General features: G+C 45.9%; 1 protein-coding gene across 1 annotated transcript; it reads left to right on the top strand.

The window, feature by feature from the left end:
- The first annotated feature begins 17,766 nt into the window (after positions 1 to 17,766).
- On the top strand, positions 17,767 to 18,999 carry LOC135399480 (uncharacterized). Its single transcript, XM_064631248.1, has 2 exons — positions 17,767 to 18,522; positions 18,582 to 18,999. The coding sequence occupies exons 1-2, from the start codon at positions 17,805 to 17,807 to the stop codon at positions 18,605 to 18,607; spliced, it is 744 nt and encodes a 247-aa protein (XP_064487318.1). The 5' UTR covers positions 17,767 to 17,804; the 3' UTR covers positions 18,608 to 18,999.
- Positions 19,000 to 21,129: the final 2,130 nt, after the last annotated feature.

Genomic DNA, 21,129 nt, shown 5'->3' on the forward strand with positions numbered 1-21,129 from the left:
TAAACGTGTGTCAGATGAATATTTCCAAAAATTAGCTCACTAACTTTCTGTTCAGTGGAATTTCGGAAGCACGAGGATAGGAGAATTGTAACCACGTATTAGAAAGGCCGCATTGTTTGGTAAGCGTCCTGAAGGTTGCACGACCACGTGATATCGCTTTTAAAAAGCTGCTTGCAAATGAGCTTGCAACGTGCGCCAAGCTCAATATCTCCGTTTCTTATCCATATTTTTAAAGAGTGTTTTTGATTACGGTGACATGGGACCTAAGGGACCGGATCTAATGCAACACGCGCTATGTCCCCATTGTGCACTGCGACGGCCAATGCGCATGCAGCCCTGCAATTTTGAAAACAACTATAACGCTTGCTGTGCGCAGTTTATGATTAGGCCTGTGATCGGCTTTTTGTATTCTATCCACCTATGCTGTCAACACACCTTTGGATAACATTTTCTATAACGCTGGAATCTTGTATTTAAATTCTTCCCCTGCCACCCTAGGGGAACATGTCTTGAACAGAATCCGTGAGTTGATTGAAACTACATAAGAAGAGAAGCTTGCTCTTGTCTTTGTTCAAGCTTGCACCAAAATACAAAGCGTACTGATCAAACAAGTCCAAGATTTGCTTGAGCGAGTCCGAGTCGTGTAAGAAACACCTGATCTCATCAGCATAAGCTGTCACCTTCCAAACACCAGAACCAGGGAGGGGCAACCCATTCACTCTGTTACATGAGATAATACTGTGAAGAGACGGGTCCAAGCTGATAACAAATAGCAGGGGTGACAGCGGGCAGCCTTGTCTAACACCGCGCTCTATATGAAAGGTTCCACCAATGGCATTGCCGAATAATAGAGTACTGGTTAACGCTACCCTGTCAAACACCTTCGACTGACGCAGAGACAAAAGTGCTCCACTCGAACGACGAAATTCTGTGTGTTGTATCATTTCCCGAATGGCAGAGAGTGATGTGTACATACTTCGACCTTGCACACTGCACACTTGCGCTGGATGTACAATGCTCTCCATCGCAGTGTTTCGTCTTGACTTTAGTCAGGACGGCCATGACGATCTTGTGGTCACTATTCAGTAGAGAAATTGGGCGCCATGTTGACGGGTCACTGGGATTACTGTTGTCTTTAGGAATCTTGACAACGTAACTGGCCATGAATTCGGGGTACCATGTGGAGGTGATTAGCAGCCAGTGAAGATATTTGTGGAGGTAATTGCGGAGTACAGGCCAAAATAATTTGTAGAAGGCATTCAGTAACCCATCTGGTGCTGGTGAAGGCTTTTCAGCTTCTTCACAGCGTTGTCAATTTCTTCTTTATCACACTTTCTTCTTTAATCCTTTCGCAGATAAAACAAGTACTATATATTGCTTGTCTTGCGAACTCCGGTATGTGCGAGAGCGCTCCTAGCAACTCAGTCAAAACGAATGGCGAGGTACCTAAGTTTCATTCAAATGCATTTATAAGCAACACTGCAGTGACGACTTCCTTGGAGTATTAGGTTACAACGAAGTTAACGTCCGTGTTTCTTCTCCTTCCTCTTTCTTAACTACTCGCTTATTTTTTCGTCCCCTCAATTGGAAATGTAACTACCACCACTATTCTGAGCAGGCAGGCTACTGCAGTCCTTCTTTTCCTAATAAATGCCTCCACTACCATTGCCATCCCGAATGGCAACGTTGTTTCCGTTGATTCGATGAAATAGGAACCGCGTTTGTCACCAAGTAACAAAAGGTGGTGGTGGTGATGACGGTGAAACGGCTCGACGTTGTCGGCTTCATATATGTGAGCAACGTCATGACTCACGCCCTGGGGAATGTGCGTCCTTGACCGACTTCTAAGGGAACTGTGGCGACACATGTCTGAAAACGTCTGAGGAAAACCCAGGAAATACCCCAGACAGCGCAACAGGCACCGGGATTCGAACCCGGGTACCTCCCAGTCTCGACGTGACATGGCCAGCACAGAGCCACGGGAGCTAAAAAAGTAGCATAAAAAGTAACAAAATAAAAAGCGTATCAAAATAACACAAAAAAACAACAGAGGAAAGAAGGATGTCACGGCGGATCATGGTTGGCTAGGAGCGTGCTATGCGGTGAAGTTCATTTTTAAGGGTGCACCATGATCAACACATATTTCGGTACTCAACACATATTTCGGTCTTCATTGCGTACCAGTAAGTGGCGTAAAAGGCGAACACTTTTATTGTTAAGCTTCCACAACACCGGAAAAGTTGGATAACTAGCACTGACTCCTGCTCGCTCTCCTGCTTGATGACAGTACACACTGGTCTCTTGGTTCCCTGATGATGACGTAACATCATGGCCCGTGCGGCGCCTTTACATGGCACTTCTTGCGCTTAATCGGCCACCCCCGAGCTCGGCGCCTATTCAGCGCCACATAGCGTGGCGTACGACCACTGCTGGCTGGCTGGACACCCGGCGGGCCAGTCTTCAGTGGCGCTTAGCGCATGACGTCTTGCCGCTGCGTGAGCGTTTTTCCCGTTTTGGTATAACGTCACCCGGCTGTCCCTTCTGCGAGTACAGGGAGTCAGCAGAACATGCTTTCAGTTTATGTTTGTTGCCGGGTGCCCTGTGGCATCGTGTAGCAGGCCTCTATAGCCTGACGGATGTTGAGTGGAGCACAGTTCGTGGTCTGTACCCCCTCCCTGTCTCGCTGCGGGATAGGCGGCATTTTGTGCTCTTGGTGGTCGAAATCAACTAACAAGTGTGGATTTCACGCTGTCGACGAGTGCACGCGCAGGAGAGCCGCAGTGTGCAGGAGGTGATTCGGCTAGTTAACGCCGGTATTCGCAAAGTTCTTTGCAGGGAGCGTGCGGTGCTTGGAGCAGTTGAGTTTCACCGTCGCTGGATGACCTCTGACATCCTCTTCAGGGTGGACAATGGCAAGTTCCATGTTAATCTATGAGATGTCCACATCCTCGTGTTGTTCTCCCACTTGCAGCTTTCCAGTGTCATGGACTGTTGCATGGCGAAACGGACACGTATAGCAATCTCTGACCAGCCTTAGTCGCTGGGTGAGAGTTGGTATTCAGAATGTTGTTCGAGTCTATTTGAGATGCTGCAGGAAGCCTGGCCCTGTGGCCGGCCTTCCATTTGATGCCAATACACTCTGCAGTCATTCGGGTCGCCATAACGCGTTCCGTTTCCTGTGGGCTGGTTCAGTTGAATGGGTCAGGAGGTGAATGGGTGATCGGGATGGTTTAGGCGTGCCGGCTATCACGGAGCGCTCTCTTGCACTGCAGATCCGGGCTCTGTTTGAGGCGCTTCACAATCCTGATCACCCAGCGTGCGGTTTGGTGCACTATTTCATTGGTCATGCTGTCCGGTGGTTCACCGATATCACTGACAGGCGTCCCAGAGCAGAGGTTCCCTCCCCTCTTTTCACAGCTTGCATAGCTGCCATCAGACGCGTACGCGAGATGTCCCCAGGCGCTGACGTCTCTCCTTGGGAACTGGGAAGCCAAGGATTTCTACGCCGCGCTCATGGAGGCGGTGCTGGTTCCCTCCCTGCCTGGTGCCGTGGGTAGTCCTTCCGGGAGCGCCTGGCGACGTATCACGGCTTGCTGGTTGGACGCTCGTCGAGCGAGTCTCCAGTGGAAGCTGGCTCATGGTGTCCTCCCGCTTCGTGAACGTTTACACCGCTTCCATATTTGTCGCACGGATCACTGCCCGTCTTGTGGCATCTCGGAGTCACCAGAGCACTGCTTCCTTCAGTGCCAGATTCCGCTGCTCCTCTAGAGCAGTCTTTTTGTTTTTGACCTTGCAAGAGTCGAATGGGGCACCGTAAGGTTCATGGAACCGTTGCCGGTTGCAGCAAGTGATCGGAAACATCTGGCGTGTTTGATTCCGGAAATAAATTTCCAAATTTGGATACGCCGGTGCAGGTCGGCCTTCGGTGGCCCCGACTGTGGGAGCGTAGGTTTGTTTCAGGCAGTTCGTGCTGGACTACGGAGGCTGATCACCAGGGAACAGGCAGCGCTCGGCTCAGTCGAGTGCTCCCGTCGCTGGCTCTGCTCCACTCGCATCTTCCGCTATGATCAGGGTGAGTGGCACATTCTGTTCTAGCCAGTTTGCTAGACCTGTACTGTCCTCCATCGCGACTCTCCCGTATATCATTAATTGTTCGCATGGTATGGCCCGTACAAACAGCATCACTTAGTGCGACGACAGTCGCAAACGATGTGTTGCTTGCAGCCCACTGCTACATATCATCAGTGCTAGTTATTAGTAGTATAGGGGGGACCGCTATAAGAACATCCTTTTTCTAATCCAGTTCTAGGAATTTCTAATCCAACACAAGCCAGTTCTAATCCCTCTGGTTAGTGGCCCCACTTTGATTGACAGGCCCCTTTTTGGCTCGCCCATTCATGCTGATTGGTTTGAGATGACCCCACTTCGATTTACAGGTCCCTTGTTTGGCTCCACCCCTTCACGCTGATTGGTTCAAAATGACCCCACTTTGATTGACAGGCCCCCTTTTGGCTCCGCCCACTTCACGCAGATTGGCCCCTCCAAACCTACTGATTGCAGATTGATCCATCCACTTCGCGCTGATTGGCTCCTTCTAGGACAGCTGATTGGCCAACCCAGTGACCCCGCTACAGCTCTATCTTAGACAAACAAAAGGAATACATTGCAACGTTTATTGAGTACATCATGGCTGTCTTGGAGAGATTGATTCCTTTGATGCTGGGCATGGTTCCTCGGAAGTGACGAATCATGTAGGTGTCTCTGGGACAGCGGCTAAGAAAAGTTTCATCCTCCGTCAGTTGACACATTCCACGCGCACTGGACGGTTACGTCCAGTGGTTGAAGGCACGTGCATAGCGATCCAGTAACGTTCTTGTCCAGCTTAACGTTGGACCGCATAGGTACCACATACCAATCTGTGATAGTGAAGATATCACCAGGGCATTCAAGCGGGTAGGTGTGCTTATCCTTCTCGAGCTTCATGTGTCTTCAGTTGCAGGTGTCCAGCGCCAGCGTGCATGAGACGAGCGAGAAGAGAACAAGCTACCATATCCTTCAACTGGGCCAACTGACGCTACTCCTTCTCATCCTCTGCATTATCTGAGGAGAGAAAGAATGCCCAGTTAAATCACGCTATCTCCGTCATAACTCAAGCTTACCATATTCGCAGCTTCCGTATGGGTAGGAGTCGATGTCATTGTAGAGGTATCGTTTGTCGTCGTACGCCATCAGACTTCTTTTCACATTTCTGATGGTGTACATGCACTGTTTCTTTCCCACTATTGACACCTGTTCGTGCGATACGCTAGTGTGCTTGAACAGGGTATTGTGGTACGTATCATGGAGGAGGTGTTTGCGCACAATGTTCTTTTTGACCCCTTTAGCTCTTGCAATTTGTTTTCCCCCAGCTAGTTTGATGGAGTACATTTTGGCTTTCAAGCATATTACTTCCTCTATGGGTATGCTACCAGTTTCACTTTTGAATGCACCAAGCCTACCACGATTCCTCTCGCTGTACAGTGGATGACCCCGATCGAAGGAAGACAAGTCTAAATGGTCGTCGGAGATCACACGTAACTGATCTTCGTAATCCTTGCAGAATAGGCCGAGGATCAGAGAATCCGTGTCAAAGTAGCAGGTAATCACCGGACAAGTGTGCTTGCTCAGCAGAGTTTCGTAGTAGAACGAGTACATCGATAATTTACTCAGTTCTAAAATCGTGAAGCCAATCTGCAAGGGGAAATCACATCGCACTTTTCTTTTGCGCATTTCTTACATGACACAATCAGGGGACAAAATTTCCATTCGCACGCATTCTGCCCGACTCCCGAGGCGACTCGCCGTCTCCTCATCGAAGGCTACTCGAATATCCCTCGTGTTAAATTTATTTAAAAGCGTTCTTCCGAAGACCGCATTATTTGAGATTTTATAGAAATTTTTTTCGAATGTCGTGCCTGAGGCAACGCGCCTGGCAACATTGTCCTCAATGTAGGGACGCAGGAATGGTGCCTGACGAAATTTTAGGATTCGGTGAATTTTTGTCACCCTCATGCCCAATCTACAGTAGAGGGCGAGCAGTGCGTAATGAACGACGTACTCGACCTTGTCCTTGCACGTCAGCAACAGCTTTTTGCTGTTAGCTGGCTGATACATCAATTCTTCGAGAAGACCTCGCTGGAATGGCGAGAGCCATTCCTCCGGGACCACAGCCTTCTCGGGAGCCAGGGGGAAGTACCGCGTTAGAGCGTGGATAGATTTTGGATACTCCAAGTCGCACACATACACATACCCCACCTCCGAATCCGTGGGGTGACGCATAAAATCCACAGAGCTAAAATCCTCGACCCATTCGAAATCGCCGACGGGGAGGTGCTTTACCATACTGAATCCGTAAAGATTGTTGCAATCTATGTATGATATGTACACCTCCTCTTTTTCGGGATCATAGCCACTACACAGAGGGTTGTTAGCCCGCAAATGACGCCTGCTCGCCTGACAGAGCCCGCCCCTAACACCCGACTCGATGGTTCTGTACATGTCCTCGTCGATGATTAACTCCAATTTTGCCTGCGTGTAATTTAGAGCACATTGCCACGAATAGGATGCCAGAGAAACACAATGAAGCAATTCTAATCCACGCGCGTCGTAGCACAGTCGTCGAAAGTGCTGCATTACATCAGCATGTAATAGGGCATCCGTTTTCAGGTACAGTGCATTATAATCCCTTAGATTCGAGCATCCAAAACGTTCAAATACTTGCAGCGCATACTGGTAGTCTTCCTCGCTTATATCCTCCCCAGTGAGATCATTTCGGAAGGCAGATTTTGCCGGCAGAGCCAATTCGTCGTACACCGCAAAAGAAATAACGTGGCTGTATGGGAATACACCTTTACGAAGCAGAATTTCGTAGTCATTTCCAAATACCTGCTTCAGGCACTGGAACGCCTCTGCGCCCCCCATGGATTTGACGGTTTCCACGAGCTCTCCCAGCGACGAATTTAGGTACTGCATGGTATCTCTGAATAGGAAGGTGCCAATTTCGAACGATCGAATTTTTTCCATGGAACTGGCAACGATGAAGGGAGCTCGCTTCCACCCGAGAAGGTGAAATTCCCGCAGCAGTCCGGCCAAATCGTAGGCCAGATTGTGCACCATGATCGGTAATTTTTCTCTCGTCGTGCACGCCACGTTACAGGGGCTGCACAGCGTCACAATGTAATTTGTGTCCCCGGTAGTACATCGCTTGGAATGGTCGTGATGACGGACACGGGGTAGATCTCGCGTGAACTCCCGTTTACAGTACGCGCAATGGGTGGCAGCTCTGTGCTCGGCCCGTTGCTCATCATTCAGCACCATTGTGGCGGGGCAGGCATTCAGAGCAACCATCTCGTCCCGCATTTCCATCAAAGCCTTCACGCACTGCCTCGCGGAATCTTCACCGTGGTGCGTCCTGACGCGCATCACCTTCGAGTCGTGGGTGCGCACGAGCACGGCACAGAAGCTAGAGGTGACGTGACGCTGCATGCCAACACCACTGGGCGCGAGTACGCTCTCCGTGTCCAACGCGACGACGTAGTTGTACTGCTGCTTGTACTGTATTTTATTAAATTCTATAAAATTTTTGCCAGGTTCGCAAAATTCCAATAAGATTTCGTTGACGTCCGCGCACAGGCGACGATGTTTTGGCATGCTCTTTTCCTCGTTAAAAGAGCGCGTGCAACGTTCGCATACGAAACACCTATTATCTCTCATCAGTAATCGTTCGAGGGACTTGATTCCAAAAAAATGTTCATCTATAGCCAATAAGTGAATTTTCTTTTCACACTCGAGTTTTGGGGGTCGCGACACGTGCACTCCCTGATCGACGTACTCGTACACGTAAACGGATATCTTGTTTTTGTCTTCGAATTCGTCCAGATCAGAAAATGAAACGGGGAAGTGGCTTGGCCACCAGTAACCTACTGCATAATTTTCACATTTTTTCCACGAATTCCTTTCCTGTGGGTGCAGGAGAGTGAGCGTATTGTATTTAAAACATTCGCCCTCCTTGCGTGCTGGTAAATGGATATTCGTTAACACGTTCCTGCGTTTAGCCAGATTCGTGGGAAGTACCCCATTGCACCCGAATTTTTTTGTTTTCACAGCAGAAATACACATTTGAACTTTTTGGACGTCAGTGGATACAAACCCACTACCCTCGCGCTGGTAATTTTCAATGCGCCCGGTGGACTCCTGAACCACATCCATCAAAGTATTTGCGATAGCTCCGTCGCTGTGGACTTCGCCAGCAAGCGCCATAAAATGAGCTATGTGCGCGGTTACATCCCCTCGATTTTCTTTCATCATTAGAACGTCAGAACAAATGCAAAACCTAAAGGGTATTCTTTGCGCTCGCAAAATAGCAATTATATTGTGGAGGTGGTTCATTAAATATTGTCGCAAGTCCTCTACTCCCTGATCGTGAACAGATGCCAATAGCACAAACGCTTTGACGATACCTCGAAATGCGCTATCAGTTTGAAAGAAAGGCAGGAAGGAAATGTCCACATAGGGATGTGATCGCTCGACATGAGCATGCAATGTGGCAGGTGAAATGTCTGGAGAAGATGGTGAATTCTCTTCCAATGGCTCATCATCCCCGATATCATGAGGATCAAAAAAGCAGAACACGCATCTAGGCACTGAAAAAAAGAAGAAACACTAAGAAAACGTGCACCACAAAGCGTGGATGAAAAATACTCACTCTTGAAGCGAGCTCCGCACACTCCCGAAGTGACGCGAAGACTGCTGCCTCTTTACACATCCTCCCCATTTATATAGCGGCGACCTCGCTGCATGCCCCAACATGCACGGGTGCGGCGAGTCGTCATAGCCTAAAAATAACCTGCTCTGCATGTTCAAGGTCGCAGCTTGCCCTTGGCTTCACGTAATGCTCCGTCCGCCTACATTATTGCCGTACCTGAGCGCAAAGTTCGCTCTCATCACATGTCATTCCGATATGCAAGTAGCTTTCATGAGCAGGCACACAACCATCCCTTTTTGTTCACAGTGGCTGTGGAATTTCCATAATATTACTTAAAAGAAACAAATTGCAATGAAATGCAGGTTCATCTCAGACAGGAATTTCTACCCTCAGCGTTAAACCCTCAGATACTAGCATTTCTGCTCAAATAGCAAAATAGCAATGACCTCAAAAATTAAACGCATGCTAACAAACTACCATCAACTGCTATCAGATAAATATTGCATAATGCTAAATTCTCAATTGCATTGCCCCTAAGTGAAGAAAGCGCAGGACAAGGGTACACAAATTCACTTAAGCGATGAGGGAAAAGGCTTAAAACCTCAGGAATAAGCGCAGAGTCACCACACATCGCTGCGCAGCTAACACAAGATAACAACAAGATACTAGCGGCGGGTAAGATTGTAACACTGCTAAACAAGCCCCAACATGCCATGATGACGTCACAAACCAGGAAAAAAGCACACACAGCAGTTCAGGAATGCACAAGGAGAGGTGCTTTATTGGAATCTCTACTCCTGGCTCAGACACTAACATTTCTGCTCAAATACCCATAACTGCAAAATTAAGCACTGCTTACTCCGTCAAGATATCGAACAAAATCAAACAAACAACCCCACTTCCAGTGGTAGAACACTATTCAGCTTTTACGCAGGAGGCTTTCTTCTACATAAAAAGTAGAGAAAATAAGAAAAGAGCAGCGAAATATTACACGCACATTGGCTTGACTTAAAAAACCTGAAGCATATGCCAATAAAACAAGAAAAAGACACTCATGTCTGCTATCTGATAGTGCCACATACACAGATGCATTGTCGCAAAGAAAGCACAGGACAGGGATACACAAATATCCTTAGGTGAGCAGAGAAAAGGCTCAATACCTCAGGAATAATCGCAGAGTCACCACACATCGCTACGCAGTTAACAAAAGATAACAACAAGATACTAGCGGCGGGTAAAATTGTAACACTGCTAAACAAGCCCCAACATGCCATGATAACGTCACAAACCAGGAAAAAAGCACACGCGCGCGCACACAGCAGCTCAGGAATGCACAAGGAGAGGTGCTTTATTGGAATCTCTACTCCAGGCTCAGACTGCTCAAATACCCATAACTGCAAGATTAAGCACTGCTTACTTCATCGAGCACCCAACAAAATCTAACAAACAAACAAACAAAAACAAACAAACCCACTTTCCGTGATAGAACACTATTCAGCTTTACCAAGTGATTTTCTTCTGCTTTAGCAGTCAAAGAAGAAAAGAGCAATGAAAAGTTACACGTACTTTTGCCTGAATAGCTATAACTGCAAAAAAAAAAAAAAAAGAAACAAGGCGCATGTTAATAAACGGGGGAAAAGGCACTCATTTCTGCTATCAGATTATTATTGCATAATGCTACATACACAGTCGCGTTGTCCCTGTGAAAAGAGAGCACAGGACAAGGGTACACAAATCGAATTGGGAAAATCACTTCTACTCGCGCAGCATAATACGATATACGCTGTTTTTTTTACGGGTGAAAATTACAATAAGAAGCCACCTGCTATGCAAGTGCAACAACCCTTATTTTTAAACCAACACTTCATGCAATACCACATAAATTTATCACTCGAGTCACACGAAAAGGCATACACAATGTACTTACTGGTTAAGTGGGGTCACAGTTGCACACACAACACACACAACGAGCGACAGTGAAAAATAAGAAATTACACGCACTTCTGCTCGAATAGCAAAGTGTCAAGCATGACAAAACAGATTTTCTACCACCAGAAAATTATTAAACAGAATAACACAATATTCGCAAAAATTAAGCTTGTGTGGCAAACACACAACCTGAGGAACACACCTATTCACATCTGCTTTCTGAATTTGTTATACAGGCGTGAGCGATTCGATAAGAATAAAGCACGCTGCTTGGAGAAAGCATATATCATGTGTAACGCAGTCTACTCTATTGAAAATGCGATAAACCTTATTTTTCAAACAAAAAAAAATCACAGTCGGCATAATATACGGCAATATCGGCAATATCACTGCAGTCAAACACAATGAACTTACTTGTCAAGTGGGGACCCAGCTGCACCAACGCGCACGCACACATTTTTAGTGCCTCACAACGAACAAAAACCCAAGGTCTATTCACAGCCACATAAATTCATATTATTCCTCACGTCAATAATTATCCAACCATCGTCAAAACGGGGAACACGCATATGCCAATGCGAAACAATAGGCCTTCACGCCGGATGTAATACGATATCGCCAGTCGACCGCCCCAAAGCAAAAAAGAAACACAGCATCTCAGGAATGCATGTTGCCTATACATCCAAGAACAGCGTGCAGCAATTATAACACAGAATGAGATTCATTTCCTTGTACTTTTGTTTTGCTTGCATATAGATATTTCACAAGAAATATTAGAGAGTGAAAAAGGAGAACAGCATTCGCTACACCCTGTAGCTCTTATCATTTTTAAACAAACCAGTTTTCATATGTTCATAACCACACTACCATTCACTAAATAGGGGAGTCACTAATGATTCAAATAAGATAAAATATCATTCCATCATCATTGATTGCAAACTTCACGCAAGAATAAGCAACTGCTGCGTGTCGTATTTTTCTTATGAGAAACACAAAATGGACTCAATCTCGCCCTGTTAAATACCAACAGCAACGATTTTTTTTGTATTTTGTATTTATTTTTGTCCTTTCCAGCAGCTCATTACTTTTCAAAAATTAAAAATTTCTGATCTGCTGATAAAACAGTGTACGGGGAAACGATAACGGAGCGCGCGTCATTGCGTCAAGCGTGTCCTAACTGCGTGAACGGGCCCAATGCAGCTCACGTGGGGGGCACACTGTTTTATCAGCAGATCAGAAATTTTTAATTTTTGAAAAGTAATGAGCTGCTGGAAAGGACAAAAATAAATACAAAATACAAAAAAATCGTTGCTGTTGGTATTTAACAGGGCGAGATTGAGTCCATTTTGTGTTTCTTATAAGAAAAATACGACACGCAGCAGTTGCTTATTCTTGCGTGAAGTTTGCAATCAATGATGATGGAATGATATTTTATCTTATTTGAATCATTAGTGACTCCCCTATTTAGTGAATGGTAGTGTGGTTATGAACATATGAAAACTGGTTTGTTTAAAAATGATAAGAGCTACAGGGTGTAGCGAATGCTGTTCTCCTTTTTCACTCTCTAATATTTCTTGTGAAATATTTATATGCAAGCAAAACAAGAGTACAAGGAAATGAATCTCATTCTGTGTTATAATTGCTGCACGCTGTTCTTGGATGTATAGGCAACATGCATTCCTGAGATGCTGTGTTTCTTTTTTGCTTTGGGGCGGTCGACTGGCGATATCGTATTACATCCGGCGTGAAGGCCTATTGTTTCGCATTGGCATATGCGTGTTCCCCGTTTTGACGATGGTTGGATAATTATTGACGTGAGGAATAATATGAATTTATGTGGCTGTGAATAGACCTTGGGTTTTTGTTCGTTGTGAGGCACTAAAAATGTGTGCGTGCGCGTTGGTGCAGCTGGGTCCCCACTTGACAAGTAAGTTCATTGTGTTTGACTGCAGTGATATTGCCGATATTGCCGTATATTATGCCGACTGTGATTTTTTTTGTTTGAAAAATAAGGTTGATCGCATTTTCAATAGAGTAGACTGCGTTACACATGATATATGCTTTCTCCAAGCAGCGTGCTTTATTCTTATCGAATCGCTCACGCCTGTATAACAAATTCAGAAAGCAGATGTGAATAGGTGTGTTCCTCAGGTTGTGTGTTTGCCACACAAGCTTAATTTTTGCGAATATTGTGTTATTCTGTTTAATAATTTTCTGGTGGTAGAAAATCTGTTTTGTCATGCTTGACACTTTGCTATTCGAGCAGAAGTGCGTGTAATTTCTTATTTTTCACTGTCGCTCGTTGTGTGTGTTGTGTGTGCAACTGTGACCCCACTTAACCAGTAAGTACATTGTGTATGCCTTTTCGTGTGACTCGAGTGATAAATTTATGTGGTATTGCATGAAGTGTTGGTTTAAAAATAAGGGTTGTTGCACTTGCATAGCAGGTGGCTTCTTATTGTAATTTTCACCCGTAAAAAAAACAGCTTATATCGTATTATGCTGCGCGAGTAGAAGTGATTTTCCCAATTCGATTTGTGTACCCTTGTCCTGTGCTCTCTTTTCACAGGGACAACGCGACTGTGTATGTAGCATTATGCAATAATAATCTGATAGCAGAAATGAGTGCCTTTTTCCCCGTTTATTAACATGCGCCTTGTTTCTTTTTTTTTTTTTGCAGTTATAGCTATTCAGGCAAAAGTACGTGTAACTTTTCATTGCTCTTTTCTTCTTTGACTGCTAAAGCAGAAGAAAATCACTTGGTAAAGCTGAATAGTGTTCTATCACGGAAAGTGGGTTTGTTTGTTTTTGTTTGTTTGTTTGTTAGATTTTGTTGGGTGCTCGATGAAGTAAGCAGTGCTTAATCTTGCAGTTATGGGTATTTGAGCAGTCTGAGCCTGGAGTAGAGATTCCAATAAAGCACCTCTCCTTGTGCATTCCTGAGCTGCAGTGTGCGCGCGCGTGTGCTTTTTTCCTGGTTTGTGACGTTATCATGGCATGTTGGGGCTTGTTTAGCAGTGTTACAATTTTGCCCGCCGCTAGTATCTTGTTGTTATCTTTTGTTAACTGCGTAGCGATGTGTGGTGACTCTGCGATTATTCCTGAGGTCTTGAGCCTTTTCCCTGCTCACCTAAGGATATTTGTGTATCCCTGTCCTGTGCTTTCTTTGCGACAATACATCTGTGTATGTGGCACTATCAGATAGCAGACATGAGTGCCTTTTTCTTGGTTTATTGGCATATGCTTCAGGTTTTTTAAGTCAAGCAAATGTGCGTGTAATATTTCGCTGCTCTTTTCTTATTTTCTCTACTTTTTATGTAGAAGAAAGCCTCCTGCCTAAAAGCTGAATAGTGTTCTACCAGTGGAAGTGGGGTTGTTTGTTTGATTTTGTTCGATATCTTGACGAAGTAAGCAGTGCTTAATTTTGCAGTTATGGGTATTTGAGCAGAAATGTTGGTGTCTGAGCCAGGAGTAGAGATTCCAATAAAGCACCTCTCCTTGTGCATTCCTGAACTGCTGTGTGTGCTTTTTTCCTGGTTTGTGACGTCATCATGGCATGTTGGGGCTTGTTTAGCAGTGTTACAATCTTACCCGCCGCTAGTATCTTGTTGTTATCTTGTGTTAGCTGCGCAGCGATGTGTGGTGACTCTGCGCTTATTCCTGAGGTTTTAAGCCTTTTCCCTCATCGCTTAAGTGAATTTGTGTACCCTTGTCCTGCGCTTTCTTCACTTAGGGGCAATGCAATTGAGAATTTAGCATTATGCAATATTTATCTGATAGCAGTTGATGGTAGTTTGTTAGCATGTGTTTAATTTTTGAGGTCATTGCTATTTTGCTATTTGAGCAGAAATGCTAGTATCTGAGGGTTTAACGCTGAGGGTAGAAATTCCTGTCTGAGATGAACCTGCATTTCATTGCAATTTGTTTCTTTTAAGTAATATTATTGAAATTCCACAGCCACTGTGAACAAAAAGGGATGGTTGTGTGCCTGCTCATGAAAGCAACTTGCATATCGGAATGACATGTGATGAGAGCGAACTTTGCGCTCAGGTACGGCAATGGTGTAGGCGGACGGAGCATTACGTGAAGCCAAGGGCAAGCTGCGACCTTGAACATGCAGAGCAGGTTATTTTTAGGCTATGACGACTCGCCGCACCCGTGCATGTTGGGGCATGCAGCGAGGTCGCCGCTATATAAATGGGGAGGATGTGTAAAGAGGCAGCAGTCTTCGCGTCACTTCGGGAGTGTGCGGAGCTCGCTTCAAGAGTGAGTATTTTTCATCCACGCTTTGTGGTGCACGTTTTCTTAGTGTTTCTTCTTTTTTTCAGTGCCTAGATGCGTGTTCTGCTTTTTTGATCCTCATGATATCGGGGATGATGAGCCATTGAAAGAGAATTCACCATCTTCTCCAGACATTTCACCTGCCACATTGCATGCTCATGTCGAGCGATCACATCCCTATGTGGACATTTCCTTCCTGCCTTTCTTTCAAACTGATAGCGCATTTCGAGGTATCGTCAAAGCGTTTGTGCTATTGGCATCTGTTCACGATCAGGGAGTAGAGGACTTGCGACAATATTTAATGAACCACCTCCACAATATAATTGCTATTTTGCGAGCGCAAAGAATACCCTTTAGGTTTTGCATTTGTTCTGACGTTCTAATGATGAAAGAAAATCGAGGGGATGTAACCGCGCACATAGCTCATTTTATGGCGCTTGCTCGCGAAGTCCACAGCGACGGAGCTATCGCAAATACTTTGATGGATGTGGTTCAGGAGTCCACCGGGCGCATTGAAAATTACCAGCGCGAGGGTAGTGGGTTTGTATCCACTGACGTCCAAAAAGTTCAAATGTGTATTTCTGCTGTGAAAACAAAAAAATTCGGGTGCAATGGGGTACTTCCCACGAATCTGGCTAAACGCAGGAACGTGTTAACGAATATCCATTTACCAGCACGCAAGGAGGGCAAATGTTTTAAATACAATACGCTCGCTCTCCTGCACCCACAGGAAAGGAATTCGTGGAAAAAATGTGAAAATTATGCAGTAGATTACTGGTGGCCAAGCCACTTCCCCGTTTCATTTTCTGATCTGGACGAATTCGAAGACAAAAACAAGATATCCGTTTACGTGTACGAGTACGTCGATCAGGGAGTGCACGTGTCGCGACCCCCAAAACTAGAGTGTGAAAAAAAAATTCACTTATTGGCTATAGATGAACATTTTTTTGGAATCAAGTCCCTCGAACGATTACTGATGAGAGATAATAGGTGTTTCGTATGCGAACGTTGCACGCGCTCTTTTAACCAGGAAAAGAGCATGCCAAAACATCGTCGCCTGTGCGCGGACGTGAACGAAATCTTATTGGAATTTCGCGAACCTGGCAAAAATTTTATAGAATTTAATAAAATACAGTACAAGCAGCAGTACAACTACGTCGTCGCGTTGGACACGGAGAGCGTACTCGCGCCCAGTGGTGTTGGCATGCAGCGTCACGTCACCTCTAGCTTCTGTGCCGTGCTCGTGCGCACCCACGACTCGAAGGTGATGCGCGTCAGGACGCACCACGGTGAAGATTCCGCGAGGCAGTGCGTGAAGGCTTTGATGGAAATGCGGGACGAGATGGTTGCTCTGAATGCCTGCCCCGCCACAATGGTGCTGAATGATGAGCAACGGGCCGAGCACAGAGCTGCCACCCATTGCGCGTACTGTAAACGGGAGTTCACGCGAGATCTACCCCGTGTCCGTCATCACGACCTTTCCAAGCGATGTACTACCGGGGACACAAATTACACTGCGACGCTGTGCAGCCCCTGTAACGTGGCGTTCACGACGAGAGAAAAATTACCGATCATGGTGCACAATCTGGCCTACGATTTGGCCGGACTGCTGCGGGAATTTCACCTTCTCGGGTGGAAGCGAGCTCCCTTCATCGTTGCCAGTTCCATGGAAAAAATTCGATCGTTCGAAATTGGCACCTTCCTATTCAGAGATACCATGCAGTACCTAAATTCGTCGCTGGGAGAGCTCGTGGAAACCGTCAAATCCATGGGGGGCGCAGAGGCGTTCCAGTGCCTGAAGCAGGTATTTGGAAACGACTACGAAATTCTGCTTCGTAAAGGTGTATTCCCATACAGCCACGTTAATTCTTTTGCGGTGCACGACGAATTGGCTCTGCCGGCAAAATCTGCCTTCCGAAATGATCTCACTGGGGAGGATATAAGCGAGGAAGACTACCAGTATGCGCTGCAAGTATTTGAACGTTTTGGATGCTCGAATCTAATGGATTATAATGCACTGTACCTGAAAACGGATGCCCTATTACATGCTGATGTAATGCAGCACTTTCGACGACTGTGCTACGACGCGCGTGGATTCGAATTGCTTCATTGTGTTTCTCTGGCATCCTATTCGTGGCAATGTGCTCTAAATTACACGCAGGCAAAATTGGAGTTAATCATCGACGAGGACATGTACAGAACCATCGAGTCGGGTGTTAGGGGCGGGCTCTGTTAGGCGAGCAGTCGTCATTTGCGGGCTAACAACCCTCTGTGTAGTGGCTATGATCCCGAAAAAGAGGAGGTGTACATATCATACATAGATTGCAACAATCTTTACGGATTCAGTATGGTAAAGCACCTCCCCGTCGGCGATTTCGAGTGGGTCGAGGATTTTAGCTCTGTGGATTTTATGCGTCACCCCACGGATTCGGAGGTGGGGTACGTGTATGTGTGCGACTTGGAGTATCCAAAATCTATCCACGCTCTAACGCGGTACTTCCCCCTGGCTCCCGAGAAGGCTGTGGTCCCGGAGGAATGGCTCTCGCCATTCCAGCGAGGTCTTCTCGAAGAATTAATGTATCAGCCAGCTAACAGCAAAAAGCTGTTGCTGACGTGCAAGGACAAGGTCGAGTACGTCGTTCATTACGCACTGCTCGCCCTCTACTGTAGATTGGGCATGAGGGTGACAAAAATTCACCGAATCCTAAAATTTCGTCAGGCACCATTCCTGCGTCCCTACATTGAGGACAATGTTGCCAGGCGCGTTGCCTCAGGCACGACATTCGAAAAAAATTTCTATAAAATCTCAAATAATGCGGTCTTCGGAAGAACGCTTTTAAATAAATTTAACATGAGGGATATTCGACTAGCCTTCGATGAGGAGACGGCGAGTCGCCTCGGGAGTCGGGCAGAATGCGTGCGAATGGAAATTTTGTCCCCCGATTGTGTCATGTACGAAATGCGCAAAAGAAAAGTGCGATGTGATTTCCCCTTGCAAATTGGCTTCACGATTTTAGAACTGAGTAAATTAACGATGTACTCGTTCTACTACGAAACTCTGCTGAGCAAGCTCACTTGTCCGGTGATTACCTGCTACTTTGACACGGATTCTCTGATCCTCGGCCTATTCTGCAAGGATTACGAAGATCAGTTACGTGTGATCTCCGACGACCATTTAGACTTGTCTTCCTTCGATCGGGGTCATCCACTGTACAGCGAGAGGAATCGTGGTAGGCTTGGTGCATTCAAAAGTGAAACTGGTAGCATACCCATAGAGGGAGTAATATGCTTGAAAGCCAAAATGTACTCCATCAAACTAGCTGGGGGAAAACAAATTGCAAGAGCTAAAGGGGTCAAAAAGAACATTGTGCGCAAACACCTCCTCCATGATACGTACCACAATACCCTGTTCAAGCACACTAGCGTATCGCACGAACAGGTGTCAATAGTGGGAAAGAAACAGTGCATGTACACCATCAGAAATGTGAAAAGAAGTCTGATGGCGTACGACGACAAACGATACCTCTACAATGACATCGACTCCTACCCATACGGAAGCTGCGAATATGGTAAGCTTGAGTTATGACGGAGATAGCGTGATTTAACTGGGCATTCTTTCTCCCCTCAGATAATGCAGAGGATGAGAAGGAGTAGCGTCAGTTGGCCCAGTGGAAGGATATGGTAGCTTGTTCTCTTCTCGCTCATCTCATGCACGCTGGCGCTGGACACCTGCAACTGAAGACACATGAAGCTCGAGAAGGATAAGCACACCTACCCGCTTGAATGCCCTGGTGATATCTTCACTATCACAGATTGGTATGTGGTACCTATGCGGTCCAACATTAAGCTGGACAAGAACGTTACTGGATCGCTACGCACGTGCCTTCAACCACTGGACGTAACCGTCCAGTGCGCGTGGAATGTGTCAACTGACGGAGGATGAAACTTTTCTTAGCCGCTGTCCCAGAGACACCTACATGATTCGTCACTTCCGAGGAACCATGCCCAGCATCAAAGGAATCAATCTCTCCAAGACAGCCATGATGTACTCAATAAACGTTGCAATGTATTCCTTTTGTTTGTCTAAGATAGAGCTGTAGCGGGGTCACTGGGTTGGCCGATCAGCTGTCCTAGAAGGAGCCAATCAGCGCGAAGTGGATGGATCAATCTGCAATCAGTAGGTTTGGAGGGGCCAATCTGCGTGAAGTGGGCGGAGCCAAAAGGGGGCCTGTCAATCAAAGTGGGGTCATTTTGAACCAATCAGCGTGAAGGGGTGGAGCCAAACAAGGGACCTGTAAATCGAAGTGGGGTCATCTCAAACCAATCAGCATGAATGGGCGAGCCAAAAAGGGGCCTGTCAATCAAAGTGGGGCTACCAGAGCTAACTAACCAGAGGGATTAGAACTGGCTTGTGTTGGATTAGAAATTCCTAGAACTGGATTAGAAAAAGGATGTTCTTATAGCGGTCCCCCCTATACTACTGTTATTCAACTCCGGCGGCGGCGGCTCTTCCGTGTTTGGATTGTTCGCTTGGTATGGTCAGTACGAAAAGCAAACTCTCTCCTAGAGAGTGTTGTTATCTAGCTTGTAGTAACGAAAGTACATTTATTATGACTTGGTGCCTTATTGGATTCACGAGAAAGCAACCATTCCCTGTCTAGGGAGGTGGCTCTGGCTAAGGTATTGTCGATGAGTTCGTCGGGATATCTGCGCTCCTTGAAGTCATTGCACATGTCCTTTGCATGCTTCAAAAAATCTTGTGTGTTGGAACATATGCGTTTTAAATGTGTGAGTTGTCGAAATGGAATGTTTCGCTTTTGGATATTGGGGTGATGGCTGTTTGAAATGAAGGTACTGCCGTTTGTCAGTCGGCTTCTTATAGAGATCTGTGACGAGTTTACCCGACTCGAGAGAAACAGTGACGTCTAGAAAGCTGATTGAAGTTCGAGAGTAGTTGCACGTGAATTTGATGGAATTGTGCCGTGAGTTAAAATGATCAGAAAATGAGAGTAGAGAGGTTTCGTCAGCTGTCCAGATGGCAAAAATGTCATCAATGTATCGCAGGAATACTAATGGCGTCACTGGAAAAGACTCTAAGGCTCTTTGTTCAAAAAGCCCCATGAAGAGGTTTGCGTAATTGGGTGAGACACGGGAACCCATCGCTGCGCCCTGAACTTGGACATAATGTTTGTCATTAGAAACAAAGTAGTTGTACTGCAAGACTAACTCAAGAAGACAGATAATGGTTTTAGTTTGAAGAAGATCAGACGGGAAGGATGAAAGAAAAAGCTCTACAGCGTTGACACCTTCATCATGGGGAATATTTGTATATAACGACGTCACATCCATAGTTACCAGTATAGCGTTGTTGAGGTTAGGAGAAATGTTTTTAATGGAATTTATTTGGACAAGGAAGTGCCCTAGCCAGAGCCACCTCCCTAGACAGGGAATGGTTGCTTCCTCGTGAATCCAATAAGGCACCAAGTCATGATAAATGTACTTTCATTACACCTTACAACCGCGCACTCCGTAATGTAGGATCTGTGTTCAAGCGCCATTTAAACACACTCCACGCCGATGAATATCTCAAAGACATTTTCCCTAATGCTCCGGCTATTACATTTCGGAGATCACGTAACATACGCGACTTACTCACTTCCTTCCGCAATAATCAACAGAGTCCCGGTTGCGCTCCTTGCAACAGCAACCGCTGCCAAACTTGCTTATTTATTGCAACATGTACCTCCACCTGTAGCACTGTTAATGGTTTCGTTTTCTCTATTCGGCAGTCTCTTCACTGTAGCTCATTCAATGTCTGCTATCTCATTACATGCAAATTGTGCAATAAACAATACGTAGGCGAAACACGTAACACCATCCGTGAAAGATTTTATGGCCATAAATCAGATATTGTTAATAAACGTCAGTCACCTGTAGCGTTACATTTTAATCTTCCGGGACATGATCTGCATACGCATATACTTATCACCATTTTAGAATCCGGGTACTCTAATGACATCAAACGCAAAAATCGAGAATTCTGTTTCATTTCGAAATTTGCAACGTTACAGCCGCACGGCATCAACGTGTACGGCGGCCCATTACAGTCCTTTATACAATGAGTCTATTTATTATCACTTGTCTGCCATTTTACACATCATACACGATGATACACA

This window comes from Ornithodoros turicata, chromosome 7, assembly GCF_037126465.1.
Source record: "Ornithodoros turicata isolate Travis chromosome 7, ASM3712646v1, whole genome shotgun sequence".
Lineage (NCBI taxonomy): Eukaryota > Metazoa > Arthropoda > Arachnida > Ixodida > Argasidae > Ornithodoros > Ornithodoros turicata.